Raw genomic sequence first — 24,929 nt, 5'->3', positions numbered from 1 at the left:
CCCTCCAAAAAGATCTCTTTTGGTTCTCAGTCAAAAGAGCTCCCTTGTGTTAGCTGCCTTTCAGAGGACCATCACCCTTACGGGTGTGAGGACAGCAGCATCCTCTGTGTCTGTGGCTATGGCTGGTGGATGCAGCCGTGGCGGCATTTTAAAATGTATCACATCTGGTTTTTAGCATGCCTGTTAGGAAGATTTCATTCATTAAGGATTTATAAAGAAAAAGTAAATGTCCAGCGTGTAGTAAGCATGATAGAATACCACAGACAGTTTAAATCTGTTTTTCCATAGCCTATCCCATCTAATTCACTAGGTACCAACAGATAAAGATTTCTGTGCAAATGGCTGTAAAAAAGCTACATAAAGCGTGATACATCCTTGATCATTTCCAGTTTTCCACTGACATTTGGAAGAACAAATTTCACGGAAGCATGGCAAACCCAGACAATTTAGGAGCAAGAGAAACCCTTTCCAAACCTGCCAGCCTTATCCTCGTAGATTTTTTTTTTGACCAGACTGTCCATGCTTCGGAAGCTCAGCTGTCACTCAGAGAAACTGCAGACATGCAGATATCAAAAAATGAATGGAGCGTGCCTTTATCATCATTAGCAGAAGACCTCTAAAAAGCCAAAACAATACCCCATGGGACTTTGTAGGCAGAGCCCACATACGGTGTCTGACATCCGTTGTCATACACTGGATGACTATTGCACAGCGATGGTCCCTCTCAAAGACCTGTCCAGCCACAGATTTGGGGTCGAGTGGCTGCACAAACCCATTAAAATCTTGCCCCTTTGTACTGACCTCAGCTGTAGTGGAACAGCTCTGGAGTCAGTAGCTCTGATGTGTCAAACCACTTCCTACACACGACGGCACGCTCCGCCACACTGAGCATTAAGTTTGATTTCCTGGGTAAAAGCTACTAATACCTGAACAGAGAGCAGCCTTTATTCTCTCTCGCAGAGCCAGCCAGTGAAATGACGATTTGCTGACCAAAGAGCAAAGTCCTTGCCACACACACAGGGTGACACTCCCCACTGGTCTAACCAGGCAGTAGACGACTCTTTGGCTTGGTCGGCACCAACCCGTCGCTTCTGAGAAACTTCACCATCCTCACTCAGCTTTGCGGATAAAAGATGTGAATAAGTCCCATGGAGCTCAAGCGGCTTTTGATGTGGCTCTTGTTTGGATCCATCAAGGGGAACAAGCCAGGTAAAAGACTATTTCTGTGTTTTGGGGAGGGAAAAAATGATTTGCTTTTTTGTGGTGGCTGCTGGAGGATGTTCGCAACAGCCTGACTCCTTTCAGGTAAGGAAAGTTGTTAAGATGTTAAGGAATTTGTGATTCTAAGGAAATGAGAGACATGGGTTTTGTGCCCACAAACCATCAACTGCAGACAATCCAGAGCACTGAAGGATATTTTTCGTCTGAGTAATGTATGTATCCTCCAACCCATCACTGGCACAGTGGGCAGATCAAAGCAGCCTTCTGCACCTTAGGTACCTCTTTGAATTTGTTTTTTCCATTTTGCATGTAAATTTAGGAAATATAAAAATAGACACTGAAATGTCAGGACGTCTGTAGGTAACACTGATAGCAAGGCTATTATTTAAAAGGTGTCATCCAAGTTTGCTGTGGGTACTATAGATACCAAGTATTCTTTCAGCCATGCCTCCCAACCAGCAGTGCCTATAAACTGTGAACAGAGGCAGGTAATTCATTCAGCACAATTCTACACATTTATAAATTGTGATACTGCTTATATTTGGCTTATTTATTGCGACAAGTGCCTGCGTTGAGAAATGGTCTGGTGATATATTAGCGTATTTGAATTTAAATTACTTTGTTCAGAGGGGAAAAAAATATCTTATATTCTCAGTGCTCCATAAATGTAATATTTCCTTCTGTAGCTGCTGATGATGTCCAGGTTGAGAGGTACGAACAGATGCAGCCTAAGGCAGGTTCTCAGATACAATGGTGCTGTAACTGTTAATGGATCATCTCTAGCAGAGCCACGAATTTTACTAGGGGCAGGGCATCTCGCGGGAAAATTTTGTTGCTTATAACCCAACTCATTAATGCAGGAAGTACCTTCACAAGCATTTAACCCCCAGGTGATTTTATTCTCGTGAAAGTATTTTGCCAGTAAACGCTGTACCTTTTCCTTCACGGAGCATTTTCATTGCCAAATGAAGCGCCAGTGCCCACGGCAAGCGTTTAAGTGCTGCGTGCAAGAGCATCACTGCGAGACGTTCAGCCAGAGCTATGTAAATCGGATCGGTTCTGGGATGAGTCAGGTTCCCTAAATCACGCTTTCTGTATTACTGTGCCTGGGACATGTTGTGAGGTTTCTTGCTGGCAAGTCTCGTTTATCAGAAACCTTTCTGTTTTTTGGAAAAAAGTGAGGGGTGTTAGAGCAGTTGCATTTTATGCTATTTGATGCGATTTATTTCTCTGATGAGTGAATAAATGCATAACATTGCATTCTTCGCTGTATCACTAAGCTCTTCTTTCCTCAGCTTCCTGTAATTATTTTCAATGTCTCTCCCAATGTTTAAACATAATATTTATATATTTTTAAAAAATTTCTCCCTGCAAATAATACGCTAAGGTAGAAACACCCACCTTTTACCAAATCAGGGGGTTTATTGTAGAGATGCCTGAAGCATTGTGGCTGTAAGACCCATTGTTTTTAATTCCTTAGGAGGATCAACAAGGAGACCTGGGATATAAGCAAAGAAAAGGGAAAGAGGCTAGGTCAAACTGTTCAAAAATCAACTATCTTTTCATACAATGATATTCATATTATTTTGCTAGAGTCTTTTCAGCTTGTCCCAGCACTGCAAGTTCAGCTTTGTAAACAGATCCTGCCATAGATGTTGTTTGCAAGAGGGTTTCTGGCAAAATGCGCCATCAGGAATAAATACAATTATGAGAAAAATAAAATAAAAAGCCTTTGTTTTATGGAATAGTTTCATTGATAGATCTCAAAGTGCTTTGAGAGGGCAAAGTCCTCTGGTATATATATGGGGAAACTAAGGCATGGGATGATCATTCATTTAGTAAAAATTAAAACTACACCTTAGTGCTAAAGAGGATAAGAGAAATGTTGATTTTCTCATGAAGAGCACCGTGTTTATCTCATTTACTCTGCACAGCAGCGGTGCCTACGAGCTGGAGGCTTGAAGTATGCTAGGTGCAGGTCAAATACAGGATAAAAGCTGGTCTGTGCTCCTACGACCTTTCCATCTTGCTATTTGTCTTACAGGAATACACTGAATAGATTTGCAAGTTAAACCTGGAAAGGATTGAAACTCACAAAAGAAAGAATTTCATTCAACTGAATTTCATTCACACAAGATGGGTACCAGATCTCAGTCATTTAAATGAGAGGAATTTCTTGCCCATTATACTTGCATATTAGCGCTCGCTCCCATGGATTTGAAATGCAATGCAGAATAAATTAAAGTTGTCAAACACATACAAGTGGTTTTTGTAAGGTCAACCAGAGAGCAAATACTTTTAGAAACCTTCCAGCTACAGTGGCCCCCAGCAGCGAAGTGCCCAACATACAGCTACAATAAAAAAAAAAAATAATTACTAGAATTGTGATCTGCTGAGGAAAAGCAGATGTTACAGACAGAGATCCTGTGATATCTGCTTCTGCCGTCAGATGGAGAAATCTTCTCCCCACCTCATCAGATATGAGACGTTATGTCCTTCCCTTTCATCACGGCAAAAACTCCACTCTAGCTACTGCCTTCATAGTGTTGCAATTTTGGTCTTCCCCCTTTCTTCCTTGATATTCAGCTTTGTCTCTCTGTTTTTTCCTGTTGCATTAATTGTATCTTCAAAACCCAGCTTTTGGATGTTTTCTACCTATGGTTTCCATCTCCTGACCCTGGTCCTGAATCTTGGAACAACCTGGCTTACTGAGTCCTTGCTCCATCTCCTCCAATGCTTCTCCAAAACTCACATTTCCCATGTTCTTCCATGACTTTCTCCCTGTTCCTCAGCCCTGCCAGAGTAGCAGCACTCTGTTATCTGCTGCTTCTTTTTCTTTTTCTCCACTTGTAAAGTGCAAGCCCCAAGACAAAGAATATACAGCCCTCTTTACTAGGAAAAATATTTGATGCATTACAGGTCATAAAAATCATCAACACTAACAAATAATTTCCATCCCACTCGTGAGACCTCCACTAAAAAGCTCAATGACCATGCTAAGACCACAAGTCAAATGAGATGAGTCCTAAAGCCACATTTGAAATCAAGAGTCCCACCAGACCTTTTTTCACTGTTATCCAAGATTGGGACACATGCTTGTCATCCAGTTCTGTTATTTTCAGGGAGGTTATTCTCTACTGCCCTTACAACCCAAAAAACGGCAAGGCTAGGAAATTTCTAGCCAAGGGAAAGGATCTGTATTTCTGCTGCCATTTAAAAAGCCAATTTTGTTTCTCAGCAATGTTTTTTCCCTGTAGATGAAAATACTGAAGAGGTGGGTGTTACTGAAGTCACAGATTTAAGCAAAAATGTAGCCAAACCTATTCAAAACCCAAATGTCACACACCAAAACAAGGCTTTCACATATGATATTCTCAAAAGCAGACACTGTGTTCTGCTGCCATACCATGTGCAGTGGTTGCCCTTAAAGAGTTTGAGCTCTGTGGCTTTACCACAGAACCAAGAAGGTTATAAACACCCAGAAACAACAGAATAAGAAAAACAGAAGTTCCTCATTCTTCACTTCGTACATTTTCTATGCAGTGCACTGTGCTACAGCTAGTTTTTTTCCCCTCTCTTTTCCTTAGGAAACACTCTCCCTCTTTCCTAATGCTCCCTTTTCCAATTCCGCACTTTCAGTCCAAGTTCCCAGCCCAGCCTCCCTGCCAGGGATTCATCTCACTTAACTCCAGCCATCTGCAGCATCAACGTTTCCACCGAGCCGGACATGCGGACCCCATGTGTAGCCAGGAGAGAGAAAGTAGCACTTTCAGGACGCGATTCATCTACCAGATTGCAGATAGGGTTGCAGTGAGTCATGTCCTGTAAGTTTCTTTGCAGTGACTACACAGGGAATTGAAATGTCTGGGTTTGGTCGGCTGGGTGGCATTCAGTCCATGCCTTAAAACAGGAGTAAATCAGTGATTAACCGGGATTAATAGGAAGAGGACAGACGTATATTCAGTCAAGAAACAGTTAGCGGAAGACACAACAACCTCTGCAAGCTGCTTTGCTGGGAACTTACAGCAAATTGAGCTTTAAAATGATATCAATGCATTAACTAAACCACACTAATTACTGATGTAAGAGCATTATTCCGCCACTGTAGCCAACGGAGAGAAGGACCTGTAAGCATTGCTTTCGGGAACTTAAGTTAGGAGTCTGTTGTTCTCTAGAGAGGTCTGCCCAGCTCCACTCCTTACAGAAGGAGCTCAGGAGGCAGGTTCCTGAGGCCAAATTATGCTTAGCATGAGAAAGCTTAGTCCACTGTCAAACCAACTCTAGCCTTGCTGTATATGGAAATATCTTTTTGCATTAGATTCCACTGCCTGGGTCAATGACACACAGCTGGTTAGCATGATTAAGCCAAGAGATAAAAGAAGTGCATCTCTCCCAAACCTAATTGCCTATGATCCTACAAAAAGTTAATAGACAGCTCCTGCCAGTTCATGTCTTTCCAACAGAGACATCTACTAGTACAGCAAACTCAGCAGGCATTGAACTGCCTAATCCTTAGAACAGGACATGTCTCTTCTCCACTGCTACGAATATTAAAACCCATCGTCCAAGCCCCATAAGGCTGATCTTTCCTCCATCGCTGTTGGCATTAAATCTTGTGCCTGCTGATTTCATCTGCATTGCGTTTCTGTCACTTTAATTGCAGATTCATTACTACTAAGATGACTTTGTAAGATAAGCTCTACCGTATAGCTAACAAAATCTCACAGGCAAATTACCGTAAACTTCAGGTCTGCACCCTAGCCCCCGAGCTGTGATCTGTTGCCAGCTTACAAATCCACAAAGACAATAAATGACATTAATCAGAAGGGAGAGAAGCAGGCAGAGCTGTAGCTAGCTTGTTAACTGAGCCTTTGGGAAAAAGTTTTGAAGTTAGAAAAAGTTCATTACCATTTTGGTCCAGTTGTTGGTATCAATTCCTTCTCTTCACCCATACCAGTTTCATCTTCAAGAGACCTGCTCTATTTGGAGAGCACATAGTTTCAGACAGCATATGAACCCCCAGGGCTGAATTAGCTTTTCAGGCACATCAGGGGAAATGTCTTCTTTTTTGCATGCTTTGATTTCTTGGTATCTCTAGAGAAAGGCTCTATTCATCTCTGAACTGGGCAGGTGTGTGGACTGCCTGGTTTCTTCCATTGCTTCTACCCAGATCTTCAGAACAGCCGGTTTCCTACCCATCCCATCTTACCGCCTTTGTATTTAGGGGAAAATTGTCCTATTTTTGCACCTTGCCGTTTTAACTTGACACCAGAATAATGTCAGCGCTGGTGACACACAGCCACATGACAGAGGAAATTCTGAGTTATTGTGGCATGACTCATTGTCTGTCTTTACCTAAAACTAAAAATACCTGTCAGAATTTTTCCTCATTCACTTCTGGACACTGCTGTAACAACTCAGAAATGGAAGAGAGATAGGCAGGAGAACTTCATAAATCATAATTCTGCCAGCACGTCTACTAATAGCAGTTTTGTGTTGGGTCAGTAACGTATTTGAATGGGAAGCCTCAGGGAAGAAACCTCAGTACCGAAAAACCTGATGATGATTTAGCTAGTGGGTTTCTTTCCCCTGAGCACAAATAATGATGCTAGATGCTGAGGGCAAGCAAAGGCAGTTAAGCTTTATTTAGTACATAGCAATGAACTCGCAAAAGACAGGGCATGGCAGGCTATTCTACTTGGCACCAGCCTCCAATAACTCCTATGTGATGATATCTGACAGTTTATATGGAGGTTCCAGATGCCCTAAGACACTTCAAATGGCATCAGGCACCGTTTCTTAAGCAGAAATAGCAGGAATCCCCCCTATCTTGTGGCTCAGATCACAAGGAGTGGCTTCCAGGTCTCAGAAAACTTGTCAAACTTAATTTTGGGTGCGCACCAGAAGACGCAATAAGTACTTTTTAATGTTTATGTTTCACAAGTGTCTATTATCTGAATTCACTAGTCTCCTTCTAATTCCAAGGGAACGTGTACATCCACTACGTGTCGATATTTGAAACCAGTTCCAAAATTTCCAGAAATGCTGTAGGCACCAAAAATGCACTAATATGGGGAGAAATGTGGATTCCCAGCTGCCTTAGGAGAGCTACATGTTCTAGCAATTCTGCAACCAATAACAGTGCTAAATCCCACGAACACAATTTCATCATCCTCTCTGTTTGGCCCATTTCAATACATCGTGTTAGTACCTCTAAGGGCAAAGGAATGGAGTCACAGGGCACTTTTGCAATCTAGGAGATGAGAATTGCAGGTGGGAGCTGATGAAGCTTGTCAAAGAAGAAAAGGGAGGACAGAGGACATCGGGCTCGAAAGAGAAGGAGGTGGGGACACACAGAACCTTGTCACAGGGATGGAGAATTAAAGGATTTGGGGAGGGGAAATGAGGAGGCAAACAAAACCGCAAGAGATTTGAAGGTGATCTGAGGGCAGTCTTTGAAACCAATCCTAGCAGGAGTGTAGCCCTGGAGCAGCTGTTAGGGGAGCAGAATCCAGAGGAACACTTATCAACACTTATAAGTACTTAAAGGGTGGGTGTCAGGAGGATGGGGCCAGGATCTTTTCAGTGGTGCCCAGTGACAGGAGAACAGGTAATGGGCACAAACTTGAGCATAGGAAGTTCCACCTAAACATGAGGAGGAACTTCTTTGCTTTGAGGGTGGCAGAGCCCTGGCACAGGCTGCCCAGAGGGGTGGTGGAGTCTCCGTCTCTGGAGACATTCCAAACCCGCCTGGACGCGTTCCTGTGCCACCTGCTCTGGGTGACCCTGCTCTGGCAGGGGGATTGGACTAGATGATCTCCAGAGGTCCCTTCCAACCCTATGATTCTGTGATTCTGTGATTCTATGAAAGCTGGGCTGTGAAAAACTGGGCCACCAGAGGCTACGAAGCAGGTTACGCCTAGGTGTGCTGGCCTTTCAATGATTTATATTTTCATATCACACCAACTCAAACAAATTGACAGACTAATTCCCAGCCAAGTGCAAACCAGCAAAATAACAAAGTAAAAATGTAAAAATTCAGAAATCTAGTCAAGGAGTAAATCTACACTGCCATTCCCCGGTTTCCTGGTTTCTTCCTGTCCCTTGACTCTTTTATCACCCACACAGTAAGGATGTTGATATTTTAGGCTCAAACCACGCAGCTTCCTCGGGCATAAAGATTGAAAGAAATTCTAGGGATGATTCACTCCAGAGGTCATTCTGTGGAGGCAATTTGATCCAGACCTCACCAGGTTTGTTTCCTCTCTGTACAGTCTTCCCACAGTATGCCAGGCCATGAAACACCCCTGCACACCTATGTGCCACCACCTATGGCCTCCGCAGCTTTGGGGGATACTTATTCTTCATTTGAATACAGCAATTATCTTGAACCTGTGGTGCTGCTAAACGTCAAAGCACTGGGAGCTCTTCTGGGCCAAACTACATCTTCCATTCTCAGATAGACTTTACTGAGTGTATAGTCATTATCCTGAGTTATTATCACATCTACTGCCACAATGCCTGGAGTCCTGGCTGATAATTAGGACTCATTTCTGTTAGGCATGGTACAAACAGCTGACCAACACAAGAAGTTCAGGATCCAAATATAAGGCAAGCAAGTACAGAAGTAATACTGATCAGCATGTAGGGTGCCTACCTGTTTTTGAAAGATGGCTAAAAGACTACTTAAAAAAAAGCACCTCTGAAGATATCTAAGATACTTAGAGACAGTGAAGAGGAATAATGGTGATTTGAAATGTCCATATTCATGCAAGGCTCCTCCCAGTGTGAGAACTGGTACGACAATAAACCCAACAGCCGATGACTTTGATATCAGACATGATGGTGAGGTCTAGCATGGGAAGAAAGGATAGGATGGTTGATAAGGAAAAAAGTTATTGAAAGTGGAAGTAAAATATTTGATGTGACAGTGAAGCAGTTAGAAGTCAACAGAGGGAAGCAAACAGAAGGCCACAATGAGACCTAGGAAACTCATCTTCCCAAATGCTTTCTGGATCAGAGGCAGGAATGTGGTTGTAAAAGCCAAAGAAGTAGATACTGCAGTGATTCAGATGTGAGAAAACAAGAGTATTTGAGTGATGTGGATGAAAGGCAAAGGCTGGATCCTAGGAGTGTTGCATGATGTCCAGCTGCAACATGGATGAGTTGATACAAGAGCGCCAGCCTGGTGGGTATCTCTCTCCATTCCCCCTGTGCACCATTTCTGCACAATCCTTATCTGGCACGTGCAAGTTCAGAAGAACCCTAACTTCATTTGATCATCAATTAAAACAACAGTTGCCCTTTATGATGAGTAGGCTAAATGCTGTGGGTTTTCTTAAGAAGAGACTAAAGAGTTGTAGGTTTGAGAGCCTCGTGCTGAGATTCAGATCTGCAGTCTGCTTCAAAGAGGCTTTTGAAGTCTTGAGGGAAACATGCTTTTAGCTTTCAGGGAAAGTGAGAGTACATGATCTCAACTTGCTGCTAATCTGATAACTCTTTAATTTTAATCACCCTGACAGTCTGTGGTAAACCATGTGGTTAACTATTTCGGGTACAGTAGCTTTTCTCGAAGCCACAGTCTGATGTAGTTTACAAAGCAAATCCTTTGATAACACAAAGATACAAGGGGATTAAAATATCCCCTACACATCTCAGCTGTTAAGCCGCTCACAATACTTTTCATTGTCGCCTTCCTCAAACTTTGTGACTTTTACTAAGTGGCAAGATAATGAAAAGTAAAAAGGGCAGAAAATATCAAAGCAAGAAAATGACGGGTGGCTCTGAAAGAAAAGGGCATTGCAGGACTGGGTCTGGGAGTCGCTGATTGGGTTGCTGTCAGCAAGGCATGGCTTTGTTTCAAGAAGGCGGCACTTTAGGATTCAAGGGCAGATGCCAAATGATGAACAACCATCAGGGATTCAAGGCCGTCTCTCAGTCATTCTTGCTGGTTGCCAAGGCTGCATTAACCATGGCTGCAGAACATATGAAGACACCATGACTAAGAAATTTTACTCGTAATCGCTGTTACTATTATGCATAAGCATAAAGGGCCACAGATCATGCACCCAAAGATCCCGAATGCCAGCCCTGATGCGACCAGCCTGTTTTGTGTTTGAATTTCTCAGCCTTTAGGCTTTAAATAATCATTAAGTAGTGCCTTTGTCAACTTCTCCAGCTCAGCTTCAGTGGGCTTTTCAAGTGCACTAAAATGATCTAACTTAATTCATTCCAACTGATTGAGAAGTATATTTAGATGTGATTTGCTGATGACACAGCACTTCACGTCCTTGTTTTGGGACAAGTTATATTTAGGTTTGTAAACTTATTTCACAGTAAGCTGCTCTTTGGTGTGCTCAGACAGAACTGAGAGTCTACTCCCCTTTCTTGTAGACGTTTATAGATATTTTTCTTATAGATGACTGCAACTCTTAATGACTTTGTTTTGCTTATCATGCCTCACTCCATAGATTCAGGGCTGCACACTCTGCTGCAGGCAGCAGCTCTACGAGGTGATCGTGTACAGCTTCATTAAGAAAATGTTGGTAGCATTTCACGTTGCCCATCTGCTGGGTACAAAAAGAAAGGGCTCAATTGCTGCTTTAGGTAGAGGGGGCAGGAGCAGGCAGATAGGCCTGGTGCCACCCCCCCCCCCAGCTGCTGCAGAACATCCTTGCTCCAGCATCCTTTCTCCTCTAGAAGAAACACAAGGGATTCAAATCAGCCCCTCCTAATTAAAAAGGCGTAGACAAGTACATGCTTCACATCACTTGGTGGAGACACTCCCAAGGGATTTTTCTGCATCCTGAACAAATCTATACTTATAAAATCAATGGCAACAACTAACTCCAATGTGAAGAAGGCTTTGGATGGTGAGATTGTTCTAAAATTAAATTAAAAAAATGTTCACTTAAAATAGCTAATAGTTTCACCAGGCACTCGGAGCCTCTCCTTGGTTTACAGATAATCAAATAAAAAAAAGCTTTGCTACCCTCATGTTCCCTTCATGACATCCCGTTTCATCTCTCAGCTGTGATTTTAGCCCTGTGGCTGGGAGCAGAATTAGGCTCACTTAACCGTGCTGTGAGCGTGACCTGGATTGATAAGACAGAGAGATGTGGGAAGTCCTTGGTGAATAAGGCAGATGCACAGGCTGTCCTAATTCTCAGGCTTTCTGTTTGCAGAAGAATGCCCAGCTCTTCCGAGGATGAAATTTGCTGATGTTACTGCTGAAACGTATCCAGTGGGGACCAGACTGCATTACGAATGTGACAATGGCTACAGGAGAAGAGGTGGCCAGAAGCCGGGAATTCAGTGTCGGAGTACACAGCAGGTTGCTTCTTGGGTCTACAGGGAATTTGAATGCATTGGTAAGTGATTATTGTCCTTTTTCTACACTTTCAGGGGTGCTTTTCCAATGAGTTAGGCAGTATACGACACATCTGGGCATTGCTCTAACAAATGATCTTTTGCACTTATCTTTGCAAATTAGAGCTTGCACCAATTCTATCCTGCCTCTAAAAGTCTGTGTGCTTTGGTTTGCTCTGCTATTCATCCTGCTCTAATTCAGCAAATACAACTTTTCCCACAGATGACAAAATTTTGTTGTCAATGGCGCCCATGGTGAAACTAAATGTAACACAGAAGTCAGAAAGAAAAACAGAGAGCCCTGCACCCCAGAAGCAAGAAAACCTTTCAGACTTTGACCAGAAAGGTCAGTAAGAGCCCATTCATTACTGTAACACTTCTTCCACTGATTTCCATGGAAGCAATGTAAGAAAGATAATTTTTAATTATTTTGACAGACAGAGAAAGAAACAATTGCTATAATATCTTGGCTGAACAAGTGATACGGTGTAAATGAGTATTTATATCCTAACAAAAAATTAGGAAGGCTTGGTATATCCTGCTTATGTATATTTTGTAAGAATACAAATCATAGAATCATAGAATGGTTTGGGTTGGAAGGGACCATAAAGATCATCTTGTTCCAGCCCACCTACCCTGGGCAGTGACATCTTCCACTAGACCGGGTTGCTCAAAGCCCCATCCAACAAATCATGTTGTTTCAAGAACAAAAGCAGTAGGTAAAATGTATCTGCTTTAACTGTGTGTTGTGTTGTGATCCCACAGATTTTTGTGGTCCTCCCAAGACTATTCCACATGCTTCTTTAATCCTGCCCAAACGGTATTACGTGGGGCAAGTATTACATTTCAAATGCCAGAGTGGTTACGATAAGCAATTCCCCACCTCTGGCAACTGCACGTGCAAGAAAGTGAATGGCAAAATCATCTGGACCCCCCTTGACATGCGATGCACCAATGACAGCAGCTCTAGAGATGAGTGGCCAGGTAAGATGGTTGCACATCAGTGTCATGGCCTGTTCACACAGGGTCCAGACCCCCCAGCTCAGCACATCAGTCTTGCTTGGGGTTTGGGATGGAGACCTCAGCGACCTCAGGGCTCTGACTCTGATGGAGATGTTATCTTTGACTGATGGAGATGACATGTCTGGGGAGGACATAGCTGCATCCTACTTTGTCTTGGGTGTCCTTTCATACTGACTGCAAAATTGCAGGAATTTGTGAGCAGATAGAGCCACGCTGTCACATACTGGGAAGAAAATAGTAGAATAAGCCTTTCTCTTTCTCCTTCCTCCTGGCAGCTATAGGTTATCTATTGTCACTTCATAGTAAGGTACTCCAGAAGGTATATCTAAGCATCACTCTTGATTGCTCAGGGTTTTAGGATCCAGAATTTAGCTAGTCGACAGCTAAACCTAAGTAATGTGGCTCGGTTCTTAATTTAATACTCAGAATGCTGTTTATGAACCCAGATTGAGCAGGACATGCACCATTGTGGTCTAGCAACTTGAGTTTCACTGCTCAGGGAGCCAGCAGGGCTTTCAAGTGAGGCTGCAGAACCTCTGCCTCATGATTTTATGCCTTCAGATGTGTTAATGAAAGAAAGCAAAAAGACTTTCATGGCCTCCGCTCCACCCAAATTCCCTACCTTTTTCGATGGCATCTCTCCAAACTCTATAATCATGGAGTTCAATATGCAGGGAGAAAACAGAGCCCCTTTCCCAAGTGTCTGTGATAGCACTGAGGGTCTTGGGCTCTCTCTGGGTGGCAGGCAGAACTATTGTAGGTGGAAGGACACAGCTGTCCATCGTCTCTACAGCCCTTAGTCTTTCATTACCCTCCCAACCTCCTCTGAGCTAGGGGAGTGCTGTGGGCTGAATTTTACAGAGGCGGGAGCCAGTGCAAGGTCAACATGAGAGGACTTTTCCTACCAACGGAGAGTGGAAAAAAATGGTTTTCACCAGTAGTTGGGCCTTTAAGGGGAAATTAATCTTGCGGAAGTGTAGATGTCTACTGCATAGATGCCCACATCTGAGTTCAACTGCCTTTATAACTGTCAGAGGGGATTAGGTGTTGATGTTAGCTGCCCTATTTCACAAGTCTCTTTTAGTGTGAGATGAATTGCACCCTTTAAAGGCTTGTTTCTCCCCACTGACTATAGCAGAGCCGAGATGATTATCTCAGAGGCCACATCTATGTAATGGTAGGTCAGATGAATGCCAGCCCTTGTGACCCATCCCAGGCCACGTGGTAGAGCAGGATGGTTCGGGCAGGCCCTTTTGCCTGCAGAGTGACCTCTCAGCTGACACTTGACCATTGTTGCCTCTCGTTGCTGCTCTGACTGTAAAAATGAATCACCTTACTCACTGGACACACTATTTCAACATTAACCCAGGACCTTCTCTCCTTCTTCATAGATCCATCTGTTTCCCTGTGGTGCCCAGTTCAGAGTGTTTCAGGTACAGTAGTCACAATTTGTTGTTTGGCCTTCCCTCCTCCTTCAGAAAAGTCAATTTTTTTCCATGGATAATTTCACTTGGTACTATTGGGATGAAAGAACTTCTTGCTATGATGGAAATAACCTATTAACATACCAGTCCTAGAAAATTATACAACCTATTGAACAACTAGAGATTACAAATATTTGAAACTTTAAAATTAGGATTATGAAAAACATGAGATTGGATGATGAAATAAACCATCTAGACCTTTAATTCAACAGAACAGTAATTCCAGTTTCCTGCAAATGTACACTCACACCTGAGCAAGGTCGGTCTTTGTAATTGAAACACCAAAGATTTATTCCCTTAAAGTGTTGCCTTTATCTTTGTTATGATGTGATGCCTTTAATGGGGATGGAAAAGGAATACCCCTCCCCTTCCCAGTTCTTGCCCCAGCATTCAGCACAAAGAGATTTATCAAGAGACTACTCTTACAAGACCTCTTGTTAAAAACCTGCCCATATCTCATGCTGGCTCAAGTTCGGAGCTTCCTATTCAGGTTAAGGGAGAAATTCAATGAATTTCTTGCACCAGGGAAGTTTTGGGTTACATTTCTGGGGGGAAAAGAGTTCCTGTTTGAAGCCATCTTTCTAAATCCTATCTTGGCACCTTGAAAGTCACCCTTCCCAATCTCACATGAAATGCAGATCTTTGCTGGATCCCATTCCCCGCAAGATACAGTTCACTTCATGCTCACAATTAACAGACATCAGATCAGCGCATATGTGGATATCCAGTCTGGAGACATCTATTGATGGCCAAGAAACAAACATGGCAATTATTAAGTCTGCTGTGCAGCGGGAGAGCTGTCAGACCCAGCCTGACTCTGTCCTTGTCACTGCTTTGATGCTCTTCACCAGAAGAGCAAATCGATAGAAAATCAAGAATTTCTCTCTCTTCGTAGGTTCGACTCGTCCATCCTTTTCCTCATCTGTGATACTGCCAATGACAGGTATGCCGTTTTGTTAATTGGACTCAGACTTGACCGATCCCCCAGAGCAGTTACTTTGCCTTTCAATTTGTTGTTATACCGAAGAGATCCATCTCTGTCATAAGAGCTAATAAATATACTGCAAGACACATCTATGCCAATGTATTGGGTGAAATGTCAGTAAAGAAGTGTAAATAGAGACTGTTTAACCACTTAAGCTTTTTATAAAGAGGATTTAAAGGACTCATAAGGGATGTAAAAGAAAATAGATCAACCAAAAGTCTAGTTTTAAATGAAGCAATTTTCAGATTCTTTCTCTGGGACTTTCTGTGAATTCAGTGAATAACTTCAACTAGAAAAAAAACAGGAAAAATGTAAACATTTAGATTATGTGTTTCTTTGATATTTTCAAAGGAGTAAAAATAGGATGGGCAAATGAAATATTTTCTCACAGCTATACTGATGCATTTAGATCAGTCTGAAGAGATTTTCTTCTCCCCTTTCCCCATCTTCAATTCAACAATTAGCTTCTAAAATAGAAATTGTCTCTTACTGTGCACGTACTCAAGACTTTGTACAAGGGCTGTCGATTCCAGCTGGAGTCTGCTGACAACTGTAGCACACATCATAATAAGGAAGAGTAATGGAGTGGGGTAAAGGAAGGGAAGGAGGAATATTGCAAACTATGCCAAAGACCGCAGCATCAGTAGCCCCTGGTTATTTGGCCACGGTTGCCCTCTAGTTGCCCAGATCCTCTCTGACTGGGTCCTGTTTGCCGAAGGGAGCAAAGCAATGGGGTGACATGGAAGAACTCTTGCCTCTGGGCTTAGGGGCAAGATGAGCCCCTATTCCCAGGTCTTGCCTGTTTCTCCCAGCTGGAGTAACTGCAATAATTAAGATAACTCCAGGTGCTAACCATGTTGATTTTCTGTTTTAACAGCTGTCTTTTTGGTTCTGCTTATCATTCCTGCTCTCTTTGTGTGACTCACCAAGCAGAGAATACGGTAAGTGGGAAGGAACCAGGAAAGAGTGAAATCTAAAAAAAAATAATTGGAAGACCTACCAACTGGATCAGCCATTGCACTATTACACTGCTTAGATTTCTGAATGCCTTCTTTGGTATTAAATGAATGACCCTGGATTTTGGGTTGTCTGGTTCAGCTATTAAATACTGGCACAAGAAAAGGAGTTAGAGCTTTTGAAATCAAAAAGCACGCTTTGTCCCAGCCATAGTGGAACTGAGAATGACAGTTCAAATAATGTGTGTAAAATGAATCCCTTGGGGAAATTAAGGTTAATTATGCAAATATGTTGGTTTCAGATAGATTACACAATCAGTCTTTTTCTCTTTGGCTAACCTGTGGGAAGTCTGGTGGAGCATCTGTCACAACAACCACGTAATTTGTTTTCCTTCATCCCCCTGATTTCTCAGTTGTGTCATGGCAACTTTGTACTTCAGACTTCTTTCAGTCTGGCCTCCTCGCTGTTTCTGTTACTACACTGAGATGCACAAAGGCTGATCCTGTTCACAGGCTCCCCAGCCTAGTTAATCTAAGATGTCCCTATTTGACACTTGGGAGTTCTCCTTTTCTTCTCTCTCTTTGCTAATCCTCATCCCCATTTCTCTTCACATTCCTTGCTAATTACTGATGGGCTCTGGTTCTCTGCTGAATAGTGATTTTTCTCAAAAAGGAGGAGGACCTTGTGAAACCACATCAGCAGTGCTTTTTTTGTGAGTTCACGATAGGATAAAGCCATAGAAAGTGTAGACAACGCTTTGAAATTTGTTTTAATGAAGATGGTCAACCGTGGTGCAGATTGCCCCGGCCATTGTGGGATTTCTGAGAATATGATTGGTAAAAAATTGGCAAGAATGATCTATGTTTCACTGTCCCTGTGGTGGAACAGGTGATGAAGTAGCCAATACCAGATGACATAGTAACTGAGATCCTAAGTGGTGTCTTCTGCAGAAAGTACTGCGTAGTTTCTCACAGTAACCACAGAAGAAGCTATAGAAAACCTGCCTCTCCCCACTGTAGTAAAGTCTTTTTCCTGCTGTAGAGAAGACTTCTCGAGGAATTGCGGTGCTCAGATTCAAACTCATGAAACCGATGCCTTGCCACAGAAGAAACCAGGTTGCACCAGTGACTCCAAGACCAGCAGTGACAAACAAGGAGGAAGCCTGGACACTCAAATCCAATGCATGAAGGAGGCAGAAAATATTATGGCTTAATTCTTATGGGGACAGAGTGACTTTCCACCTACAGAGTACGGATGTAGGGAGCACACCCCATCATTGACAGATGCCCTGCCTGAAACTGCTTCCCAGAAACACTTCTCCTCCTACCATATAGCAGATGCATTGCTAATATAACTGCAGCCTCTCCCAAGCGACCAGGCGTACATATGGACCGCTCGCCCAAGCACGTTAGATGATGGCACCGTCATTACAGCCCACACACCACCTTCCCCACAAAGAGAGATGCTGGACACCTTATGTCCCCCTTCCCTACTCAGATGGGTCAAACCCAGTCACACTTTTCTCCTCCTCACACTGTTTCTTTTGGAAAAGGAAATTAAACCCATTTACCCTCTACCCATAAGCTGAGAATCTTACTGGACTCCCTCATGGTTCAGTATACGCATGCATTTGTCATCTCCCCCTCTTCCCAATTATTTTAGACGAGCCCCTTCCACAACAGTTACTACATTATTCCTCCAGCTCAGAGAAGGATGCTGCAGATTGTGGCAGTTGATTAATTTGACAGTTCCTTTCGTAGATGCAGACCACCAAAGAACCAAGCACAAAGGCATTTGAGGAAAGACTCAAGCATGCAGGATACTTGACATGTGCTTATATTATTGTGAATTTGTGAAGTTTGAATAGTCTTCTGCCACTTTTTAGCCATGTTCAGCCTGGTAGGATGGGGTTTATCTGACAAAATGCAAGTATCCATGTTTGAAAATGGGAAGAAACAAGTCCCATCAGAGAACAGTTCATCTCACCCCATTGTCTATATATGTGGGTATATATGTGTATTTATTTATTAATGCCATATATATATATATATATACACACACACACACAGGCCAAATGACTTATGGTCTAAAGGCACCTGATTCTCTGCATTGACTCTAAATGGTGCCCAGATTGACCAGGTGAGCTACAGATATTTACATGGCATCTGTCAAAAGCAAAATGGGATGAATCCATCCCTTATATCATTCTATGATTCTTATAATTCAGAAGGCATGAGCTCTTAGTGTGTTTTCTGTTTTGTTACAGTGTGTATGTGTCATTGCTTTACTGAGTTGTATTCCTGTTGAGTTATTCTCACTCCATAGCCCTGATATTTATACTTCCCATGGCTTTTTTTATTCCTGTTGGAATAGGACTTTTTTGTACTACATATCTTTATAAAAATGGATGTGTAATGGTCTATGACACGGTGTTATTTTGTATGGGAGCGAACAACAATCTGTATTTACGCAATAGATGATAGGTTTTCACACCTGTCAGCTGTTTTGAAGGCTGCAAGCAGTGGTTCTAAACTCTTCTGCTTCATTTGGCTGATGCACATTACTTATTGCTATCATACCTCTGTTAAGTGCTGCGGTTAGGCTGGCATGACTTGTCCTGCTCAGGGAATTACACTCGAAAAGGCTAAATATTTGAATTTCTCCTAACACGCACATTTTTATGCAGATAACAAGAGCAGAATCATACGTCTCTTACTGCTCCACTGTTTTTTCCTCCTTTCCCTAGCCAGGTTGGCTCAGGGGCTCTATCTCCATATCTTGTCTTTGTTTCTTGGAAATTCAGGGAGACACACTGCTGGTAAGGGACCTGTAAGCAACAGTGGGTTCCAGACTGGACAACTACTACAGAGTTTAGGTTTTTGAGCTATTGATGTCCACATAAAGAGTCTGAACCCAGGTCACCTCCAGCACGGAGCTGTATACTTACTTTATTGGGAAGCTATAACTCACACTTGAGCTGTACTTTACCTCTCAGTAGGGCTTGTTTGCCCTCTGGGGAAGCATTTGTGTCCGAGGTTTGAGCCTTCAACACAACGGAGAGCACATGGAAGCCAGTAGGAGCCATCCTGGGAGCAAAACACCGCCACTGGAGGAGGCCGTGGCCAAAGGAGCACCATCACTGTTGTGCTTTCTTCATGGCCACTCTCTCTCGTTTTACGAGAAGTGCTGGTTGATATTTTTATTTTGTAGACTTTGGCTTTCTCAGCATGGATACAACTAATAAACTACGATAATAAATTGTTCTGGATGTTTGAAAGGCAGCTTGTTATTCTTGCTATTGATCCAAACTTTGAAAAATACATGATTTATTTTCTGCTACCCTCTCTTTTTAACAAAAGGTGTGACAAACTCGGAAACGTGTCACAGGAAGGTTTTTTCTAAAGAGCTGTGCTAAAGCTTACATCATACATGTACTATCGCAGATAACCTTTAAAATGCAGGAGGAAACTAAAAATATTTGGGCAAGAGAATCTCTGGCAACATAGTCTCCAAAATAGATAATGGAAGCAATTAATAGATTTTTACAGTCTAAGGGCAGTGGAGCTCCCGTAGCCCTCCCTGAGGGATGGAAATACACGTACTCCTGTACCACGACCAGAAACCCAAGTGTGAGAAAATGTTTTTCCGTAAATCTGCAGTGTACGAGTCAGTTTGCATATTGCAACACGTGATCGTGTGTGCCTTCATATAGGTGTCTGTACATGAGCGGGTCCCATCACAGTGGAGACAAGAGAGACTCAGGTATCAAATGCAGGTGTCCACCCTGGTTGAACAGTTTTCCAGGCCCCGTGGACTGCATCAACTAGGTCTCCATTGACTCTACTGGGAGCTCAGACAGCAGCTCACATGGAAATCCCTACAGATTGATCTTGTTGCCTGAAGATGGGTATCAGAGACACTCAGGGGTGTCAGAGACATCTACATAGGGCTGGAAGCTACAACACAGGACCTATGGGAGGCCTCTCCTCCTCTGCACTGGTAGCTGACAACTTAGACAGTAGACATAAGGTAAGGTTGAGAAAGAGTGCAAGGAGGCAGTGAAACCGTACAGATCAGCCTCTCAGTCACAGCCTTAACACTGCAGCTACCTACGCATTTTCTAGATTAGTTTTTACTTTTTCTATAAGAATAACAGTGTGGCAGGGCAAATATCTGCTCACCTGGGGAGCATGAAGGCATGTGAGCAAAGACTTCAGGACACCATCTCTACCAGTTATTTCCAGGTCTCTAATTCTCTAATTATTTTCTCCTCCAGTGTTTCTGAGGAAGAAACTGGAAGAAGATATTCTCTAAATAAATTGCATTTTTAAAGCTGCGGCATTCATGCTCATACCAAATGTGACCCTTTCTGTCAAGGGACTCCAGAGGTGTCATCCCAACCATTTGGAAGTACACGTGGGAGGGTGTCATCCCAACCGTTGGGAGGTCCATGTGGTAGGAGGGTGCAGTCCATGGCTACAGGGCAAAGTGCTGCTGCGTAAATGGTTTGTGTCTTTTGCCAGGAATGAAACTGGTTCTTCTACCCTGCCAACAGCCTCCACTTTCCCATGTCTTCCTAACGCAGCCCTTTCCACCACCTGACGTACCACCAGGACCAGGCTGTGCAGCACCCAAGAAGTCCAGCAGGGTTGAGGGCTCCCAGAGCAATGCTCAGATCCCAGTGTCCCTTGGAGAGGCGCCCGGGGAGATGTCACCGTAGGTGTCCCCACGAAACCTCCCACCTCCTCAGGGAAGCTGGTGGCGGCACCATCACAAGCTGACAAGAAAGCTGATTTCACTCAGCAGGCCCGGGGCTGGAGGTGGGTATCAGAAACACCCTGCTTCAGCGTTTCCAGACCGAAATTCTCAGAATTTCCATTTCAAGGGGAATTTGGAAACTCTTGGGGTTTTGTTCTGATTCAGACTGAAACCATATTTTGAAGTGACAAAATTTCCTGTGCACGAGTAGACCTGTTTTCCAGCTTGCTCTGCTCAAAACCAGAGGTTTCTCTTTCCTCCAATTTGTAGTGTTTTTCTGCTGCTCAACCTCCCTCATCCTTGGTAAAGTTCTGATCTAAGGCAGAGTAAGAGGAAAACAACAAAACAAAGAGGTTTATACTCACCTTTTTAGCCTTAACTCACAGTGCAGAGTAAAATGAAAATAATTCTATCTTCGTTTTATGGATCTGAAACGGAGGCACTGAGGTGAATTTGTAAACCAGTCTCAGTCCCGATCCAGTGCTCCCAACATTCAGAGTAAGATCTCAAAGCCCCGGGAGTAAATTACTATTTAGCATTTATGCACATAGCAATTTGTTAAAACAAGTCTTCATTAACTGAACGAAGAAAATGTGAGCAGGTTACTCAGAAAGAGATTAGATTCAGGTAACACAACCGGTGGAAGAGATGTGGTTGCGTAATTTGTCAGAAACAGAGTGCAAATTTACGTTATAAGTACTTTACAGAAGCCAACATGATGCTTAGAAAGCAAACAGTAGTTCATAGCAGGAGACCTGGCAACTTGGGTCTGACCATATTAATCTGACTAATATCATTATGGCGTGTGGAAAAAAAAAAAGCCTTCCCAGAAAATATCCCAGGAGTTATGTAAAATCATACAGACACAGCATAAAGCCTTTCAGTATGAACTCAGCACGTGCAATGTTAACACATGTTTTTCCTCTTCCCCGGTTTAAAATCCTATTAATTCCTCCACATCAGATCTGTAATCTCCATTTTCCCTCCTGTGGAAGGTTTCCTCCAAGCCCAGTTTACGGCTGATCTGGCATAAGTTTTCCCTCTTCCCTGTCTACTCATTTGCTAACTCTATGTAAACATGTTCAATGTCCCAGTTGTTTTGATGGTGCCACCCCCCTTTTATAAGCTCTTGACAGACTTTTCTGCAGTCTCAAACCTTTAGTTCATACATTCAGGTCCCTTCTGTCTATCCCACACAGGGTTCTGCTCTAGGACTTGCTGACCATGATTTTAGCCCTTTGATTCACAGAATCACACAGAATCACAGAATCGTAGGGTTGGAAGGGACCTCTGGAGATCATCTAGTCCAGCCCCCTGCCGGAGCAGGGTCACCCAGAGCAGGTGGCACAGGAACGCGTCCAGGGGGGTTTGGAATGTCTCCAGAGACGGAGACTCCACCAGCTCTCTGGGCAGCCTGTGCCAAGGCTCTGCCACCCTCACAGGAAAGAAGTTCCTCCTCATGTTTAGGTGGAACTTCCTATGTTCAAGTTTGTGCCCGTTACCTGTTCTCCTGTCACTGGGCACCACTGAAAAGAGCCTGGCCCCATCCTCCTGACACCCACCCTTTAAGTGTTTATAAGTGTTGATAAGATCCCCCCTCAGTTGTCTTTTTTGCAGACTGAAGAGACCCAAATCCCTCAGTCTTGCTTCATAAGAGAGGTGTTCCAGTCCCCTCATCATTCAAGAAAGGGCACTAAAAATCGAACAGAAGATGCTGCAGAGATGCAAAGATCTATGAGTCATTGTTCCTCCGTTTAATTGGCCAACAATAATATTTCACATATTAGATGAAGAATCAAGAAGGATTGTTTTTCAAGTCTCCAGGATTTCCAGATTATTTGGTGACCTTGCAACAGCAATGCATAACATGTGAAAACAGAGAGGTTGTTTGTTTTTCAATAAACTGAACATTCCTCTCTTCTAATAGCTCCCGGCAAGATAAAGCACTTACGTTAGTGGAATGATTTTTTTTTTTTTTTATAGATCCATGTTTAAGTGAAGACAGGAAATTCCCAATGGGACCTCCTATGAGACTCAGAAAACACCCTCTATGGCTTTGAGACTCATTCCCCAGAAAAAAACCCTGTCCCTGCAGGGTGAGATCAAGAGATGTGCACTCCCCCTGGACAAACAGCTAGGAGGGCAGCTTGGGAGAGATACAAACAGCACATGTTTTGCTCAGAACCACACATGGTACCTTTGCTGCCACCACGGAAGAGACAGGCAAATCCAACAGCTTAGTGTGTCTGACTCAGCAGATGGAGATGGCATCTCCCTTGCCCAGAAGATGGCAAAGCCCCAGCGAGGTGCTCCCAGACTGCCTTCCCCACGTGGCAGCCAGAGACGCTCCTGGAGAGCTTTACAAACAAGCATATTGTATTTACTCTTGCAAAATGCTATAGCAAACTCCACGATCCAGCCCTTTGCAGGGAAGTGGCAGGGCCCTCTGCGAGCTGTGTGCATGTTCAAACCACCCCAGCGGGCGATGCAATGAGCCACAGGGCTAACGGCCTTTAGCTCCCAGCATCCCCTCACAGCTCCTGGGCAAAATCCTTTTTCCTTTGTCTCTAAAATGCCAGCCACCCACTAGTGCCCAGAGCTCCCCCCAAAGACAGATGGACAGAGAGCAAACTGTGAAATTATCTTCCCATCTCAGTGCAGGAGTATCTTCCCAGTGGACAGAGGAACGTCCCACCACACCAGGGGCACACGCCCCATGCATGGACCAGCAATGGGCTCACCGAAGGGCTGTATCCCAATTCCCCATTCATAGCCAGGGGCAGCAGAAACCAGAGTAAATCACAGACAAAAGCTGCCTGGGAGGATGCTCCTGCAGCTGGGGGCCGTGGGGCTGGGGCACCCCCCTGCTCAACTACAAGCTAGGGTGCTGTGTGAGGCACCTCTGATATCTGCTGGAAGGCAGCCTCCCAGCTGACTCATTTAATTTTTTGGCTTCCTATGTATTTTACACGCTTGCTGTGGAGGGGAGAACATTTCTGGGTACTGCCTGGGGAAGAGGTCCTGGGGACAGCCCAGGGAGCTGACGGAGGGGTGACTCACCGGGGTGGTCAGGGAGTGGGAGATTCCAGCAGAGCCTGGAAAGCAGGGGTGGCAGGGCATGGGACGGGCAGTGGCGAGGATGAGTGTGGTTTCAAGCCCCAGCGGGTGTGAGGAGGTGGTTGAGTGAGTCAGAGGAAGCCCCATGAGCAAGCCTAGAGGTGTCTGCAGAGGTCCCTCAATGTGAAATAGCACTGGCGGTTTCACCCCATCAACTGTCTGTGTCAGCATTTGAACCAAGGAGCAAAAACCCGTTGGGGTAGGGGACCTGGGACTGCAAGGGCTATCCAGCAAAGGGGGCTGTGAGTGATGTTCCCATCTTGTCCTCCTAAAAAGCAAATTATTGTCCCAGCTCACTGAGCAACACAGCTGGCACAAGCAAATGCTATTGCAGCTGGAGACAACAGGAGCAGAAGTCCATAATGCTACAGGGCACTGCCCACTGGTCTGCGGTGGGATCTGGTTGCCTGGGCTCGGGTGTCCAGAGCCAGTAGAGATGCCCTTGGGGAACTTGCCTGGCCTCTGGCTGCTGGCCCATATGGGTGCAGGTGTCCCCGACGATCCTGCAGCAGATCAGCCAGCCCCACTGGATATCTTGCATATATCAGGGCATCTCAAGTGGCCCAGGATGCCTCTATTTATGAAGTTTAGCCATGCCTGGATTTCTGATGGCTGCAATCAGAGCTCAGACAACCAGCAGACATGGAGACACTTGCATGGAAATATCTGATTTTGGACCTGAGCCCCACCCCATGTTTCTGTGCAGCCTCCAAAGAGATTTGTGTGGGGTGAGAGGAGACTGAGTAGGCTGATGAGCAGCTCCTGAGCTGAGACATTCAGGCTCAAGCTGGTATCTCTGTAAGTGAGACGGTTTGTATGAGCTCTTTGCACCGTGATCCACTCTGTTCATGCACGTTCATAGGAAAAGTAACTGGAGTCGGATGGTGACACTGTTGTAGGTGTTACGGCATCTTCAGATGGGATTTGGACAGCCTACCTCCTGCAAGGATGTATAGGTACTAGGGCATTAGTAGTAGTGGAAATTCCAGTGGGAAGCAAATTCCAATTCACATGTA

The 24,929-nt window shown here is 44.0% G+C and overlaps 1 protein-coding gene across 2 annotated transcripts; it reads left to right on the top strand.

Annotated features, from left to right (window-relative positions):
* The first annotated feature begins 981 nt into the window (after positions 1-981).
* LOC141737672 (interleukin-2 receptor subunit alpha-like) lies at positions 982-19,283 on the top strand. Of its 2 annotated transcripts, XM_074572614.1 has the most exons (8): positions 982-1,209; positions 11,406-11,591; positions 11,813-11,935; positions 12,355-12,573; positions 14,004-14,045; positions 14,992-15,039; positions 15,959-16,022; positions 17,080-19,283. In XM_074572614.1, exons 1-7 carry the CDS (start codon positions 1,149-1,151, stop codon positions 16,000-16,002), a joined length of 723 nt encoding a protein of 240 aa, XP_074428715.1. In that variant the 5' UTR covers positions 982-1,148; the 3' UTR covers positions 16,003-16,022; positions 17,080-19,283. The 2 variants fall into 2 exon arrangements, with proteins under 2 accessions (XP_074428715.1, XP_074428714.1); XM_074572613.1 differs by having other exon boundaries at positions 15,959-19,283.
* Positions 19,284-24,929: the final 5,646 nt, after the last annotated feature.

This window comes from Larus michahellis, chromosome 1 (assembly GCF_964199755.1).
Source record: "Larus michahellis chromosome 1, bLarMic1.1, whole genome shotgun sequence".
NCBI classification, from domain to species: Eukaryota; Metazoa; Chordata; class Aves; order Charadriiformes; family Laridae; genus Larus; species Larus michahellis.
The sequence above is the reverse complement of the archived record's forward strand: the minus strand, read 5'-3'. Positions and strand labels throughout refer to the sequence as shown.